The sequence below is a fragment of the Miscanthus floridulus genome, chromosome 2 (assembly GCF_019320115.1).
Source record: "Miscanthus floridulus cultivar M001 chromosome 2, ASM1932011v1, whole genome shotgun sequence".
NCBI classification, from domain to species: Eukaryota; Viridiplantae; Streptophyta; class Magnoliopsida; order Poales; family Poaceae; genus Miscanthus; species Miscanthus floridulus.
This window is the reverse complement of record NC_089581.1, coordinates 130,581,588-130,598,213: the sequence shown is the minus strand read 5'-3', so window position 1 is coordinate 130,598,213 and position 16,626 is coordinate 130,581,588. Positions and strand designations below refer to the sequence as shown.

Sequence of the window (16,626 nt, the reverse complement as noted above, 5' to 3'; positions counted from 1 at the left end):
CTTTGGGATCCTAAGGGATATCATGGATCATTTTCCTCAAGAGCTGGCAGCCACTTTGGTTGGAGTCTTTCCAAGAGGTAACCCCTCCACTGACTCATGGCAGCAGGCAAGAGGAAGATCGTTGGAGATTGGTGCAGCAGAAGGGTAGAACAGTGATAACCCTGCCATGAGCGCCATGTTCACAGTGATGAGAGTGTTAGATGGAGTAGAAGGTAGCCTCAGAAGTGTGTCTGGTGCTCTTGGTCATGCCCGCGAGGACCGACGTCAGCTTCAGAGGGAGCACGACGCCAAGATTGAAAGGCTCACTAAAGAAATGACTCGGTTAACTCACCAGCGGAATGCAGCCTGGTCCAGGGAAGATGTCCTAAGAGCTCGACAGTTTGAGCTGGGACAGCAGCTGGCTAATGCGGAAGAATACAACAATAATCTATATGAAGAGGTTCATCTACTAAACAATCAGCTCCACCCTTATGTCCCACCTGGAGCCACAGAAATGGATCTAGAAGGGTACGAAGAAGAAGAAGTGGAGCCTGAAGAAGAAGTAGAACCTGAGGCAGGAGATGATTCTGCATCTGACCTCGATAGTGATCATGAGGAGGATTAGATCGCTTAGCACTTAGTGGAAGGACTAATGTATCACCTTTATTCATGTAATGGACCTGTAGTTTGAAGTTGGCATTAGTAACTAGACTATCATGTAATGTTGATTAATTGCACGTTTGGATGAACATCAGTGCAATTCCAGTCCTTTGTCGGTAATCATGATTTAAATTTGCATGCGTCATGAGCACGATAAGTGGTCAAATTGGTGATGTCATGTTGCGAGAATGAATTGTTATGCCTCTGTTTTATTGTGCTTTTGAGAACTTTCTCTAGTAATTTCAGTTTGGCATGAGTACCTAATTCATCTGCAATCTCTTGGCATCAAACAATAATCGCTTATTGTTGCAACTTCGTAGATGACGCGCACCCGTGCTGGAGCTGGTGGTAGCCAGGATGGCAACCAGGATGACTTGCCACCCCCACCGCCGCTGTCTGTTTAGGAATTCTTTACCCAGTTCCTGGGGAGCCAGAGGACAATGGAAGAAGCTTTGCGCCTTATCGCGCAAAACACTGCTCGTGGCCACCCACAGCAACCAGGGGCCAAGCCAAATCAGCACAGTTCATTCAAGGAGTTTCTGGACATGAAGCCTCCGATCTTCAAGGTGGCTGAGGAACCGCTGCAGGCCGATGAGTGGCTAAATACCATCAAGCAGAAATTTCGTCTGCTAAGGGTCACAGAGCACCTGAAAGCTGAATATGCTTCTCATCAGCTATAAGGACCAGCAGGAATCTGGTGGACGCACTTCCTATCGTCTCTGCCTGCTAATGCGAGAGTGACCTGGGATCAATTCAAGCTGGCTTTTAGGGGACACCATATTCCCCTGGGCCTAATGCGCATGAAAGCAGCTGAATTTATGAGGCTCACTCAGGGAACAAAGTCACTCACAGAATATATGCACGCATTCAACAACTTGTCAAGATATGCTCCAAGTTTCGTGGATACTGAAAAGAAAAAGATTGAGAGTTTCAAGCGGGGTTTGGGTACCAAACTGATGAAGACTATGGCAAATTCTCGATGTGCCACGTACAATGAGTTTATTAGTGATGCCTTGACCCAAGAAAACCACAACAACATGCATGCAGTTGCTAAAGGTCGCAAGAGGGCATATGAGGCCGGTGCATCCGGATCTTTCCAGTCGAAAGCGCCTATCATAGCTAGGCCACAATTCTGTCCACCTGCACCCAAGTTTAGGCCTCCACCACCGAAAGCTCAGAATAATAGGCCATAGAAACCATTCCGTAAGGCGTTCACTATTGCCTTACCAAAAGGAAATGGTAATCAGGACAGCTCCACCGAATTCAGAAGTAATCAACCATGTTTCAACTGCAACCAACTAGGTCATTGGTCCAAGGAGTGCCCCCACCCCAAGAGGAATGGCAACCCAAATCAGAACAATCAGAGGCAGGTGAATGCCAGGGCACGTCAAGGACAAGTGCATTATACCGCTGTGGAGGAAGTGCCCGCCGGAGAAGTTGTCACGGCTGGTATGTTTCTCGTCAACAAGCATCCCGCTGTTGTTTTATTTGATTTGGGAGCTTCTCATTCATTTATGAGTCAAGCATTTGCATCTAGACATGATCAAGAAATAATTGAAGTAAGCAAAGGGGGTTTTAACATAAGTTCAGTAGGGGGAACTGTTACTACCAAAAAGATAGTAAAAAATGTACTCATCTTGATACAAGGGAGGGAGTACACAACAGATTTGATAATATTGCCAGGGTTGTCGATAAGTGTAATCTTAGGCATGAATTGGATGAAGGATCATGGTGTTCTTATTGACACTAGCACCCGTACTGTTATGTTGAGAGAACCCACGGGAGGGAATGCTTTTCTAGTTCCACTCTCCCGTGAATTCAAACCCCAACATTTAGCCTGTGCTATCCAAACCACTACCATATGTGATATCCCCGTGGTTTGTGAGTTTCCGGATGTATTTCCAGAGGAATTACTAGGTCTACCACTGGATAGGGACGTGGAATTTAAGATTGAATTAGTGCCAGGTACCGCACCCATATCTAGAAGGCCCTATAGAATGCCACCCAATGAGTTAGCAGAACTTAAGGTTCAATTGCAAGATCTATTGGACAAAGGTATTATCCAACCTAGCTCATCTCCGTGGGGATGTCCAGCATTGTTTGTGAAAAAGACGGATAAGTCACTGAGAATGTGTGTAGATTACAGACCACTCAATGCTGTGACCATCAAGAACAAGTATCCGTTGCCCCGCATCGACATCTTGTTCGATCAGCTAGCAAAGGCAAAGGTATTCTCCAAAATTGAATTGAGATTAGGTTACCATCAGATAAAGATCAGATCGGAGGATATACCTAAAACTGCTTTCTCTACTAGGTATGGCTTATACGAGTATTTGGTTATATCTTTCAGACTAACAAATGCTCTAGCCTATTTCATGTACCTGATGAACTCAGTATTCATGCCCGAACTTGATAAGTTCGTGGTCGTGTTTATCGATGACATATTGATTTATTCAGAAAATGAGTCAGATCATGAAGAGCATCTGAGGATTGTCCTATCCAGATTGAGGGAGCATAAGCTATATGCCAAGTTTAACAAATGTGAATTTTGGATGAGCAAAGTACCTTTCTTAGGTCACATCTTATCAAGAGATGGAATCTCAGTAGACCCATTAAAAGTACAAGAGGTCATGGATTGGAAAGCCCCAACTTCGGTTCATGAAGTTTAGAGTTTTCTAGGGTTAGCAGGATACTATCGCTGGTTTATTTCAGACTTCTCAAAGATAGCTAAGCCTATGACCAGACTACTTCAGAAAGATGAGAAATACAAATGGACCCCAGAATGTGAAATAGCTTTTCACACCCTCAGAACTTTGTTGACTACAGCGCCTGTGCTAGCACAACTAGACATTGAAAAGCCTTTTGATGTATTTTGTGATGCATCAGGAATAGGTTTGGGATGTGTGCTTATGCAAGAAGGGAGAGTAATTGCATATGCCTCTCGGCAATTGAGAAAACATGAAGTCAACTACCCTACACATGATTTGGAACTTGCAGCCGTCGTTCATGCATTAAAGATATGGAAACATTACTTGTTGGGCAATGTATGTCATATCTATACTGACCACAAAAGCCTCAAGTATATCTTTACCTAGCCAGAGCTGAACATGAGACAACGAAGATGGTTAGAATTGATTAAGGACTATAATTTGGAAGTGCATTACCATCCGGGTAAAGCTAATGTAGTAGCCGATGCACTTAGTCGGAAGTCCCATTGCAACACTGTGGAGGCACTATTGGAAGATGGATTCAACTTGCTACATCCTGCTGTACTACACAATATCACAATCAGTTGTTCGCTTGAGGGCAAAATCATAGAGCTACAGCAGACAGATGTAGGAATAAGTCACATTAAGAGAAAAATGCAAGAGCAAGAAACCAAATATTTTAGATTGGACGAAAGAGGTGTATTATGGTTCGAGGACCGGCTAGTGGTACCAAAAGACCGTGAGCTCAGGAATCAAATCTTAGAGGAAGCTCACTCGTCCAAATTGTCTATCCATCCGGGTAGTAGTAAAATGTATCAAGATTTAAGAACCCATTTTTGGTGGACTAAGATGAAGAAAGAGATCACAGCCTATGTTGCTAGGTGTGATAACTGCAGTAGAGTGAAAGCTGTCCATATGAAAACCGCTGGATTACTTCAGCCATTGCCTATTCCAGGATGGAAATGGGAGGAAATCAGCATGGACTTTATCACAGGCCTTCCAATGACGCCACAAGGTCACGATTCAATCTGGGTCATTGTTGATCGTCTCACCAAGTGAGCACACTTTATACCCGTGAACACGCGGTATATAGTTGGGAAATACGCTGAGATATATGTATCCCAGATCGTGAGATTGCATGGAGTACCCAGGACCATAATCTCAGATAGAGGACCACAGTTCATAGCTCGTTTCTGGGAGCACTTACACCAAGCTTTGGGGACCAAGCTAATCAGAAGTTCAGCTTATCATCCGCAAACTTCAGGACAGACAGAGCGAGTGAACCAAATCCTAGAAGATTTACTTAGAGCTTGTGTTATATCTTCAAAAGGTTCATGGGAGAAATGGTTACCTTTAGCTGAATTCTCCTATAACAACAGTTATCAAGCGAGTATCAAAATGGCTCCATTTGAAGCCTTGTATGGCAGAAAGTGTAGAACTCCATTGAATTGGATTGAGCCCGGTGAAAGGAGATACTTTGGTATTGATTTTGTCAATGAAGCCGAAGAACAAGTACGTATCATCCAACAACACATGAAGGCAGCTCAATCAAGACAGAAGTGTACTCCAATTAGCACCCAAATCTCCTCGAACTTTTGACTTGCCGCAAGAACCACATGAAGAAGTGTACTCCAACGAGCCACGATTCGACCAGAGTTGCTCTTTGAGGATCTCCTGCAGGTACCATTCCCATACAGGCTGTTAAAAACAATGAAAACACTTTTCCATAAGATAAGCTCCGTTTTCGTTTTTCACATGTGTTAAAAATATATATCTGTTCAACAAAACGCCAGGAGCGGATCGTGCACGTGTAGGTGTGCTTCGCTTCACGGTCTTCGCTTTGACAAGAACTTATCTGATCAATTTGAATCGTGGCTTAGCGTGTAAGACCAATTAGCACGCGAACCACCAATTTTGGACTCGCGCACAATAAGGATGTAGGTCGTCGGCGAGCAACCAAATCTCGGGGGATATATCATTGTGTCAAATGACTTGCCCCGTGTGGTTTGCCTACTATTACTCTTGCAATTATATTCATATACTCGTCTTGTGTGTTAGTTGCTTGACTAGCTTAATGTAGAAGTAGCTCTAGTGACAACTTGTTTTAGTTGCCTTTTTAGTAGCTCTTGCTAGTTGTAGTTAGTTTTGCTAGAGTAGCTTGTTTGTTTGAGTGATATAATTTAGAGACCAAGGCGTTCTCTCACTCACCACTCCTGGTTTTGAGGCCCAAGCTGGTCAAACTCATAGTCGATAGTTTTGAGTCTCAAACCACTAAACTGTTCCTGCTACGTTTTGAGGACTAAACGAACAAATAAACCCTCATGCACATCCTCGTTAGATGTGACTAGATGATGCCGTCGTGTGTCTAGTCTCCATGTCCTCGTCCCGACAATCCTTCAAGTGCTCTCGTGACGCCTCATCTTGACCAACACTGACCTTGACTCTGGTCAACGTCGTCTTCATCACTCCTGTACTCTTACTCTTCCATATGCCTGATACGAGCCACCCATGATCCATCCTCAATCTCCTAGTCCTTTGATCCAAGCGTTTTCGTCCGTCCTTCATCGCTCTCAGTTCATATTGCATGGACTACTGGTTTGACCTTCTCCATCGCCTGGCGACCATCTTGGGGTATCTAACACCTGCACATTTATAAGCCAAGAGCCATGTTACCCAACACAACACACGACACCTCTAATTCGCCATTAGTATTATCAGACAAATAGGGAAAATGAACACATCCAGAAAAGTCTAAACCTCTTAACTATTGTGTCAATTATTCATTGTATATATGAATGCGACCAAGATACTTCTCAAGTCTCAACTTGATCCCTCATGTTTCAAATCCAATGAACGGTGGACCAAGGAACATTACTCTATTTTTTTTTCCAATACACGGTCAAACGAAGAAAATGATTTTATTTTGAAATACAAGGGTCGGTGGTGGACCTGATCTATGGCCAAATCCGCGGCCCCTCTCTCCATCCACATGAATCACATTCGCATCTATATTTTCGCAACACAGCCTCAACCTTTTGTGTGCCGTTGCAACTTTTGACTTGTTGCAGAGTTGCAATCTCTCTCTGATGGACCGTTGCTGCAAGTTTCAACGAGACGGCCCGGCCTAGACCACCTTGGACCTGGATTACATTGTTGGGCTACAAATGGAGCCCAACGGAAGGATACTTTTTTTTTAGAAAAAAAATATAATAATCTTCTTAAGAGGTCGTTCGATTAGCTTCAGTCCGAGGAGATTGAGGGAACTTTATCCTTCACAAATCGGAATTCCCTCGGATTAGAGAATGACTGATAACTATAAAATTGGCAAACTATAACAACTGGGGTGGTGGCGCAGTTGGCTAACGCGTAGGTCTCATAGCTAAGCGAGTGATCCTGAGGTCGAGAGTTCGAGCCTCTCTCACCCCATTGTTTTTTTTGTCTCGACTGTTGAGTTTTCTATTCTCTTTTTTGTGCCTTCTCCATGCCCTTTCTACACACATCCTTAGTGTTTTTTTTTCTGCATTTTTCCATTCTTTTTTCTTGAGTTTTCCATTCTATTGTTTTGTGCCTTCTTAATTGTGTTTCTACATACATCTTTAATTTTCTCTGCATTTTCCATTCTGCAGCTCGACAAGCTGCTGCTTCTCCTTCTTGCCACTTAATTTTTAATTCTATTTTCCCCTTTCGCGGAAGACTTCTTCGATATGCATTTCGAAACCTTTAAGTCACTCCGCCATGAGCAAGAGGAATGCGAATCCTATTCTCCCTCACCCACACGCACACACACAAAAAAGCACCGTTATGCTCACACACACACACACAAAAAAGCACCATGGCAATCGAATCGAATAAACTAAAGCAAGCAGAAGCAGCCATGCACAGCAGCACAACCGAAAGGAAGGAGAAAACCCCTATCTAGAAAAAACAATGGTCGCCTCATGAGTCAGAACCAGGATGTTCGTCAGCACATGAGGCGGTGTATGAGACTGAGAGACCTACGCTACGCCCTACTACTCGTCACCTGGCACTTGTGACGCACCTGAGCCTTGGCCATCCGCTGCTCGCTAGCTTGTCGTAGGGTCGTAGCTGTTGCCCACGTGTGCCTGCGCTGCGTCTGACTGACACGTCTCCCGCGCGCCGTCGAGGGACCGGACGCCGCCCCGGGCCAGGCGCAGCATGGCGAGCGCGCGACCTGGTGCGCCGGCTGCGGCGCGTACCTGTCCGTGGCCCCCGGGGCGCGCTCCGTGCGGTGCGGGCTCTGCCACGCCGTCACGCCTCACGCGCGTGGAGCGCCGCCCGCACGGCCTGCACCACGCCGCCGTGGGCTTCATCAACGCCTTCACGTCGCCGCAGCAGGCTCCGTCGGGGCCCGGGGCGGCGCTCCAGGAGCCGCCGGCGAGCTGCTACTACCCGCGCGTCCGCGGCTGCAAGAAGCGCGCGCTCCTGGTGGGGATCAGCTACGCCGCCACCAAGTACGAGCTCAGGGGCGCCGTCAACGACGTCAACCGCATGAGCTACCTGCTCTCCCTTGCACTTTTTTAGCCAGGGGAGGCAGCCAGTGAGAAGTTGTCTAGAGGTTTCTCTGTTTACTTTGGTTGTGTTTAGTTCAGATTCTGGAATGTGATTCTACGGTCAAAAGGTAGAACACCAACTAAATGGGTACAATCAGAAGAAGCTGCTTTTTCAAAAGCAACTATTTTCAATTAGTATACATCCTGTTCGCTGATTCTGAAATTTGACTTATGCTGAAATATTATGAGAGAAAAATACTATTCCATGGCTGAAAAGTAGTTTTGAATAAGCTCAAGCGAATAGGATCTATAGTTTTCGGAGCATCTTAGACCCTGATTTTGCCTTTCAGCTTTCTGCTTTTCCTAAAAATAGATAAACATTTACGACTGTTTCAAGGGAGATAAAAGAGAGGAGATATGTCTCATAGCTGTTTTAACCAAACAACTTACTCTTTTTCATAACACATATCTCATAGCTGAACCAAACAGTCGCATTATCTGTCTCCCACATGCTCCGGTATACACACGTGATTCACACGTAATTAAATATTTCACAAGTGTAAATTATTCTTTCTTTTCTTAAGCACAAATCTTTCGCCCGTTCCATATCTCTCAACATCTAACGCGACATGCATCACAAAGGCCCAACCATTCCTTCACTTCTTTCTTGGGGTAATTAATCTGGCATATGCACAAAGAAGTTATTGTATGCTAGAACTTGGACAGAGGGGTCCCGAGTACCATGGGCCTAGTTAAGTGGGCTAAGGTAATCATGAACCATTTCACATCAAAAGGACAACCTCAAATGATATATGTAGTGTTCCTACAAGGAATGATAAGGACTGAACTGAACCTATTTCTTTGAGGGCAACTATGGTAGGCGATTGCTGACCTGAACTTCTCATGATAAGTGTGGCAAAGCACAGGGTTACAAAAGTAGGAGTACAACAGGACACAACAAAGGAGCAAAGAACATATAACACAAGTAGAAGATACCACCGGGCATGACAAAGAAATAAGAGGAACACAACTCACATACAGATACAAATGAAGAGACAAGCCAATAAGGCATGACATGACCCATAAAACGACCATTGATCATTTTAGAGCGCCACCACCAAACAACATACTCATCGGCACACCATGGCCATTGTGCATCCACGGCACCCCTTGTAACTATGTCGATCTATCACTTCCCTCCATCCGAGGGATCACCCAACGGAAACGGGACTAAAGGTGGTGGGACCCAGGCAAACCGGGGCATACTAGACACAATATCTCCCTTAAAGTTGATGGAAACACCTTTCCTAGTACATCTGAGCTGAATATACTTCCATCCAACATCGCACAAGGAGAGGAAGTCTTCAAGTAGAATGGTGGAAGAGGTGAATATCCTTGTAAGAAATATGGACCCTAGCAAGGGTTTAGTGATTTTTGTGGTTTATTGACAATATAACCATTAGTACTAACAATGTTTTCTCGCATACATGTTGATAGACAATAGAACCATTAGGACTACCAGCATTTTCTAGTATACAAGGTACTTAGTACTATTGATGCAAGAGATGGACTTGAGCTAGGTTAAGGTAAAGATCAAGCAATCAATACCTCAAATGAGAATCAAATAGGTGCTTTGAATACTCAAGAGGATAAGAAAGAAGCTCAAGACATACAAGTGAAACCTAAAGAAATGGATGCGAAGAAAGAACACAAGAGAGGTGCAATGAGCGGGGGTGGTCCGGTGGCACCGGAGTTTTTTTGGCGAGGCCCAGTACAAGGCAGTAAGGAAGATGTACAAGACATACTTCCGGTGTGAGCACCGGGGTTTCGTCATAGAGCTAATGCATAGATGATTGAGAAGTGAAGAGAGCATCAAAGATCTCTGATGGTGCGCCGGCGATTTCACTAGAGCTTTGAGGTGCATCTGGAGAGGACCCACTCCTCAGGATAGTACATCGGAATTCTAAGGTGGGGTGCAGGACAAGTCTAATGTTTGACAACGTCTAGTTAGTGTGCAGGGGCACCAGATTTAAATTTGATTGTGGTTTAAATGGCACCAATCTAACCCAATAGCTAGCCAACCTGAAATTTGTGCCTATCAGCGACGGTTTCAACTGTTTAATAGAGGCATCATGGATTATTTTATACTTTATATTTAGGGACGGAGGACGGAGGGTAGAGGGAGTAGCTGCAAAGATTGTCAGTGGCACGATGCAAAGATTGTTAAAGACACACAAAACAGGAAAAAAACCGGCCTGACAGGTTTGGGAACCAGCGTTTGGCGCAGAGAAACTGGGCTAGCCGATTTAGGCCCTGTTTAGATGCCACCCAAAAACCAAATTTTTTCAAGATTCTCCGTCACATCAAATCTTGCGGCACATGCATGGAGCATTAAATGTAGGTAAAAAAAATAACTAATTGCACATTTTACCCGTAATTGGCGAGACGAATCTTTTAAGCCTAAATAGTCCATAATTGGACATTTTTTGCCAAATACAAACAAAAATGCTACAGTAGCCAAAAGCCAAAAATTTTCACATCTAAATAGGGCCTTAGGCAAATATTTTCTGATACCTCCGTGATGCCGAGAACTTATTAGCATTGTCCAATTTGCATAGTGGCACATTTTTGGATGTTAACAAAGCTCGTACAGCGCACAAAACAGTATGGCACGAATCACGTTCTGTGTTAACCACAGATCGAAGAAAGCAGCAGCTGGCAGATGACGGCCCACAGGTTGCTTCACTTACAAGCTAATAAAGTCCACAACGGGCGCATATGACTTGCTCTACGCACACCTTGCATCTAGAACAACACTGTGCATACGTCGATCATCCTCATGGGCAACACGAGGCCGGTCGGCATGGCGAGCGGGGAGACGGCGGCGACGTCGTGGTGCAGCCACTGCGGCATGGGCCTCGCGGCGCCGCCGCCGCCAGGGTCCGGCTCTAGCGTCCGGTGCGCGTTCTGCCACGGGGTGACGCGCATCGAGCACCACCAGCACCAGCGCGGCGGCGCCGTGGGCGAGAGCGCCACGACGACGAGGACGCTCGCGGCGGCAGCCTCACTGCCGCGGCCGCCGCCGGTCCCCGTGGGGCTCGTCGAGATCCCGGCGGGCTACCCCAGGAGGGTGAGCGGCGGCGGGAGTAAGCGGGCGCTCCTGGTCGGGGTCAGCTACACGGGCACCAAGCATGAGCTCAGGGGCACGTTCAACGACGTCAAGGAGATGAGGAGCCTCCTCTGCGACAGGTTCGGGTTCCCGAGCGCCTGCATCCTCGAGCTCACTGGTAAATTGATTAATAAACCAATGGACTTGCTTGGATTGGATCGTCGTCGTTCATCAAGAACCATTCGAGAGGTAGCGAAGACTGATTGATTTCTTGCGTATGCATGTGGCAACTGCGCGACAGAGAAGGAGAGTGACCCCACCAGGGTGCCGACGAGGGAGAACCTGCTGCGGGCGATGTGGTGGCTGGTGAAGGGCTCCCGCAGCGGCGACTCGCTTGTGTTCCACTTCTCCGGCCACGGCGTGCAGAAGCTGGACATGAACGACGACGAGGTGGACGGGTACAACGAGGCGCTGTGCCCGATGGACTTCGAGCGGAGCGGCAAGATCCTGGACGACGAGATCAACGAGATCATCGTGCGCCCGCTCGGCAAGGGCGTGAAGCTGCACGCCATCGTGGACACCTGCCACAGCGGCACCATCCTCGACCTCCCCTACCTCTGCCGCATGTCCAGGTATGTATGTAGGTACCATGCAGTCGCAGGCTCTGCATTTCAGCTGTTTTTTTTTTCGCGAATGCGCACGAGAGTGCGTATCTTTGCATTAGAAGAAGGAAGGTTTATGTTACAAGAATGTCGTAGACGGCAGTGACAATTGTTTGGTGACTACATTGTAATTAAGCACATCGAAGTTTCGATTAGAAGGGAGGCAGCTGTCATCTTTGCGCCAGGCAACGTAGGCCCTGAGCTCCCGCTTCGATCCAACGATCAGCTTCGATCTTGATCATGTGGAGCGTCTCGGCGATGGAAGCTGTCAAGCTTCTGAAACACCGCGCGTTGCGTTCCTTCCACAGCTGCCAGGACACGAGGGCGAAGAGCGTGTCGAGACCTTTCCTTCGCTCACCGGGTGCTGCTGCCCGAATTCGTCGCCACCAGCCCAAGGTGGTGACTGCGGCCTGAGGCGATTAGGATTTCCTAGGGCCCTGAGCACCAAGAACCATATCTCTCTGGTAAAGGAGCAAGTCGCCATGATATGATCGATAGTCTCGGGCTCTTGGTCGCAGAGGTAGCAGTTTTCCCGGGCTTCAAGACCATGTCTTCTTCTCCTGTCGCCGGTCCAGTTCCGCCGACGCATGGCCAGCCATAGGAAGATCTTTACTTTGAGTGGTGCCCATGTTTTCCAAATGAGTTTGTGGCCAGGGGAATGGAGATGAGCCGACGTGCAGCATTGTATAGGCCGATTTAGCCGTGTACTCGCCGCTCGCCGTCCAGCGCCACATCGTGCGGTCTCGCTCTCCAGTCAGCTGGACGCCCTCCAGCAGTTGCCATAGGTGCAGGTAATCGATGATCGCCTGCATGGACATTCCACTGGTGAAGCTCCGTGCCCAGGTCCTGTTGTTCATGGCCATGCTCACTGTTTGTCGGCTACGGATTGCTTGCGGTACCAGACTGAGAAGACATGGCGCGAACTCGCCCACCGACTCTCCATTGAGCCATCTATCTTCCCAGAAGAACGTCTGTTCCCCGTTGCCGACGACCGAGTACGTGGACGCCTTGAAGAAAGCTTGCACCTGGGGGCATGTCTTGATCGGCAGTTGGCTCCAAGCTCTGTCCTGGTCGGCTTTTTGCAGCCATAGCCAGCGTGTTTGCAGGGCGTAACCCGTCAGCTTGATGTCCGTGATCCCCAGCCCGCCGAGCTCCGTTGGTCTGCAGCATGTGGGCCAATCTACCATGCACTTCCCTCGTACTGACTGGTCGGCACCAGCCCAGAAGAACCGGCGGCAGATAGCGTCGATCCCCTTGCGCGCCCAGGCCGGCAAGCTTTCAGCCATCATCGCATAGATGGGCACCGATCGTAGGACGGACTTGATCCAGATTAGTCTTCCGCTCCTGGCCATGAGTGCGCCGTGGCATGGAGGGAGCTTTGCCGCGACGTGCTCAACCAAGGCCTGGAAGCTTGCCTTCGGAATGGCCTTCGTGCTAAGTGGTAGTCCGAGGTACCTGATGGGGAAGGGCTGAACCTGGCAGCCGAGTATACCGACGATGTCGTCCAAAACCGCTTCACCACCAAAGATTGGGGTGATGGAGCACTTGGTCATATTTGTTTGGAGCCCGGAGACCTCGCCGAACAAGTTCAGAATGTGTTTTACCGCCAGCGCCTCTTGAACTGTTGGCCTGATGAACATGATAACGTCGTCAGCGTATAGGCTGCATTGGTATTTGATTTCCGATGGCCGCATCCGCTTGAGTACCCCGTCGCTCACCGCCTTGGCGAAAAGTCGGTGTAGCATGTCCATGGCGATGATGAAAAGCATCGGGGACAGCGAATCTCCTTGACGCACGCCCCTCAAGTGTTGTATCAAAGGGCCCTGATGGCCGTTGAGCATGATCCGCGATGAGGCTGTGCACAGAAGTGCTTCCACCCAGCCGCACCAAGATTCCCCGAACCCTCTGGCCTTGAGCACATCGAGTAGGAAAGGCCAAGACAGGGTGTCGAACGCCTTGGATATGTCAAGCTTGAGTAGTAGCATGGGTTGCTTCCTTGTCCTGATCAAGACGGCCGCACGTTGAATGAACTTGTAGTTGTCATGAATTGACCGGCCTTGGATGAAGGCGTTCTGGTTCTTGTCGACGATGTCTTTCAGTCTTGGTGCCAGCCGCATTGCCAGAATTTTGGATAGCAGCTTGGCGAAACTATGGATCATGGTAATCGGGCGGAAGTCGGCCGGCGTGTTGGCTCCTACCCTCTTCGGGAGCAGCACCACAATAGCGTTATTTAGCTTGTTGAGTCGCTGCTTGTTGCCGTAGCAGAAGGCCTGGATGGCGTCCATGACCTGTGGCTTGATGGTCGACCATGCCGTTTTGTAGAACGCCCCAGGGAACCCGTCGGGCCCGGGCGCGCGGTCGCTCGGCATGGCTTTGATGGCTGCCCAAGTCTCGTCGTCGGTGATTGGGTTGTCCAGCTCCCCCAGATCGAGCGGCAGCGCGCCGATCGCGGAGAAATCAAGCGTGGTGCCGCTGCTCGGTGCAGTCCCAAAGACGTTGGAGAAGTGAGCATGGAGTACCTGCTCCATCAGTGCGTGTTCCGCAACCGTGTGGCCGTCGATGGCCAGGGCAGGTATGAAGTTTTTCCGTTTGCGTCCCCTTGCGATCATGTGGAAATAAGCGGTGTTGGCGTCTCCGTCGCTGAGTTGCCGTAACCGAGAGCGTTGCCTCGCCATCGTTCTCTCCATTGATGAGAGGCCAAGGCATTGCAGCTTCATTCGCTTGCGTAAGGCCGTCTCGCCGTCGCTCAGCTGCCTCTGCTCTTGCGCGGTGTCCATTCGCCGCACGATCTCGCGGGCCATCAGAAGCTGCGCCCGAACATCTCCAATCCTAGTTGCTGCCCATCTCTGGAGGGCGCGAACCAGGTTCCTCAGCATTTTGTCAAGGCGTGCCAGCGGGTCTGTGCATTTCAGCTGTAGATGTTCAAAACACATCTATCAGAAAATGACGCATTGCTTGCCGATCTGCATTTCAAGAACTGGGTACTGGCAGTGGGAGAATCACTCCCGCCCTTCGGGCATGTTGACGAAGTGCCCCAACGGAGGCCTGGCCATCTCCATCAGCGGCTGCAGCGACGACCAGAAGTCCGCCGACGCCAGCGTATGTCCACCTCTCAACCAAAACTCCGTCCTCTGCTGTCGAAACAGTTCTGACAAGATGCGGGTATCAGATGTTGCGCTGATCATATCGTTTATGAACATGATGATGCATTGAAAACGTACAGGGATTTTCTGATGAGTCGTCTTCGATCGGCGCCATGACGGACAGCTTCATCAAGGCCGTGGAGGCCGATCCGGGGACGACGTACGGGCGGCTGCTGAGCGCGATGAGGACGAGGATCCGCGACGGCCAGGGTAGCCGCCGCCTCCCCGGCAGGCTCGGCTCCTTCGTCCGCTGGATGATCCCGTCCAGCGGCGTGCAGGTGATCTTCTTCATCTCGACACGGCGTGATTGTTGGACTGCCACTCCTCTCACTCACTCTTGGCTGCATGTATATGCGCAGGAGCCTCAGCTTTGTTCTTCAGAGATGTTTGACATCTACAGGAAGCCATTCCTGCTCTGATTTGGTCGTCTCGTCGGCTGCTAATTCGTAACTTGATCTGAATGTCATTGTTGTGCTGTGTACCGGTGTGTCCGTGTGTAACTCGATCCGTCAGTTCAAGCCTGTGCATATCTGGCATGTGAGTATATTTTACACGTGAATCAAGTCGTGCCACGCGCCAAGCACACCAGCACCTTTTTGTGTAGCGCACAGCAACAGGTGTCAGATACGCTAAGACTCAGGTTAATTATAACAACGCATCATATAATCAATCTTATTTAGATCATAACTTGATTATATAATCCGATTATTATAATTCGACGGGTATCAAACAGGACCTAACCGAGGAAGAAAAACTCCAGAGGCGCGCCAACGGCCATACGAAGTTGGGCGTGATTGGTTGGCTGGTTTTAGCCCAGCCAGGCCCTCCACATGTAGGTAGCGGACGTTTGTTTGGCTAAATTAAGGTGGTGTTTGGTTGTCCCTCTTAAATTTTAATCACTGTTCTATCGAATGTTTGGACACATGTATGAAGTATTAAATACAAACTAATTACGAAACTAATTGTATAGTTTGCGACTAATTTGCGAGACGAATCTTTTAAGCCTAATTAGTCCATGATTTGACAACGTGGTGCTATAGTAACATGTGCTAATGACGGATTAATTAGGCTTAAAAAATTCGTCTCGTGAAGTACTGATGGATTATGTTATTTGTTTTTTTATTAGTATCCGAACACCCCATGCAACATCCTCTCGTCACACCTCCTAAATTTTAGTCACCGGATCCAAACAGCAAACCTGGGCGACAGGATGCAAAACAGCTGCGCAGTTCAAAGCGCGCGCGTATGACACGGAGGCAGAGAATGGTGGAAGAAAATTAGGGGATGTTTGGATCCAGCTACTAAAATTTAGGAGGTGTGTCGGAAGGATGTTGCATGGGGTGTTCAGAAACTAATAAAAAATAAATTACATAATCCGTCAGTATTCCCTCCACGAGGCAAATTTTTTGAGCCTAATTAATCCACCATTATCACATGTTTACTATAGCAAACATTGTCAAATTATGGACTAATTAGACCCAAAAGATTCGTCTCGCAAATTAGTCGTAAACTATGTAATTAGTTTCATAATTAGTCTATATTTAATACTCTATGCATGTGTCCAAACATTCAATGAAATAACGACTAAAATTTAGGAGGATCAGCCAAACACTCCCTTCGATGCATACGGTATGCACCCAGGCTCCATGCATACGGACGTCAATTTGCTGCCACATGGATAACCAACAGCATCGACGGACGAGATCCTGGAGCCGAGCGTGAGAGTCGAGCCAATCACAGAATTGCAGTCGAAAAAAAAAAGAACGAGGACGGTTGCCCTGCCACCTGATGAGCACATACATGCCGTAGATGTTGTTGAGTTGTCCACGTGGCAGCAGATTGACTTGTGTATGT

At 48.1% G+C, this 16,626-nt stretch overlaps 1 protein-coding gene, 1 non-coding gene and 1 pseudogene across 3 annotated transcripts; all 3 read left to right on the top strand.

Annotated features, from left to right (window-relative positions):
- Positions 1 to 959: 959 nt before the first annotated feature.
- On the top strand, positions 960 to 7,889 carry LOC136537065 (metacaspase-1-like; annotated as a pseudogene).
- TRNAM-CAU (transfer RNA methionine (anticodon CAU)) lies at positions 6,688 to 6,773 on the top strand. The gene is given in 2 exon segments: positions 6,688 to 6,725; positions 6,738 to 6,773. It is a non-coding gene; the product is annotated as a tRNA-Met (tRNA).
- A 2,747-nt stretch (positions 7,890 to 10,636) lies between the features above and the next one.
- On the top strand, positions 10,637 to 15,316 carry LOC136539686 (metacaspase-1-like). Of its 2 annotated transcripts, XM_066531648.1 has the most exons (5): positions 10,637 to 11,145; positions 11,269 to 11,599; positions 14,605 to 14,728; positions 14,853 to 15,050; positions 15,132 to 15,316. In XM_066531648.1, exons 1-5 carry the CDS (start codon positions 10,698 to 10,700, stop codon positions 15,189 to 15,191), a joined length of 1,161 nt encoding a protein of 386 aa, XP_066387745.1. In that variant the 5' UTR covers positions 10,637 to 10,697; the 3' UTR covers positions 15,192 to 15,316. The 2 variants fall into 2 exon arrangements, with proteins under 2 accessions (XP_066387745.1, XP_066387744.1); XM_066531647.1 differs by having other exon boundaries at positions 14,853 to 15,316.
- The last annotated feature ends 1,310 nt before the right edge of the window (positions 15,317 to 16,626 follow it).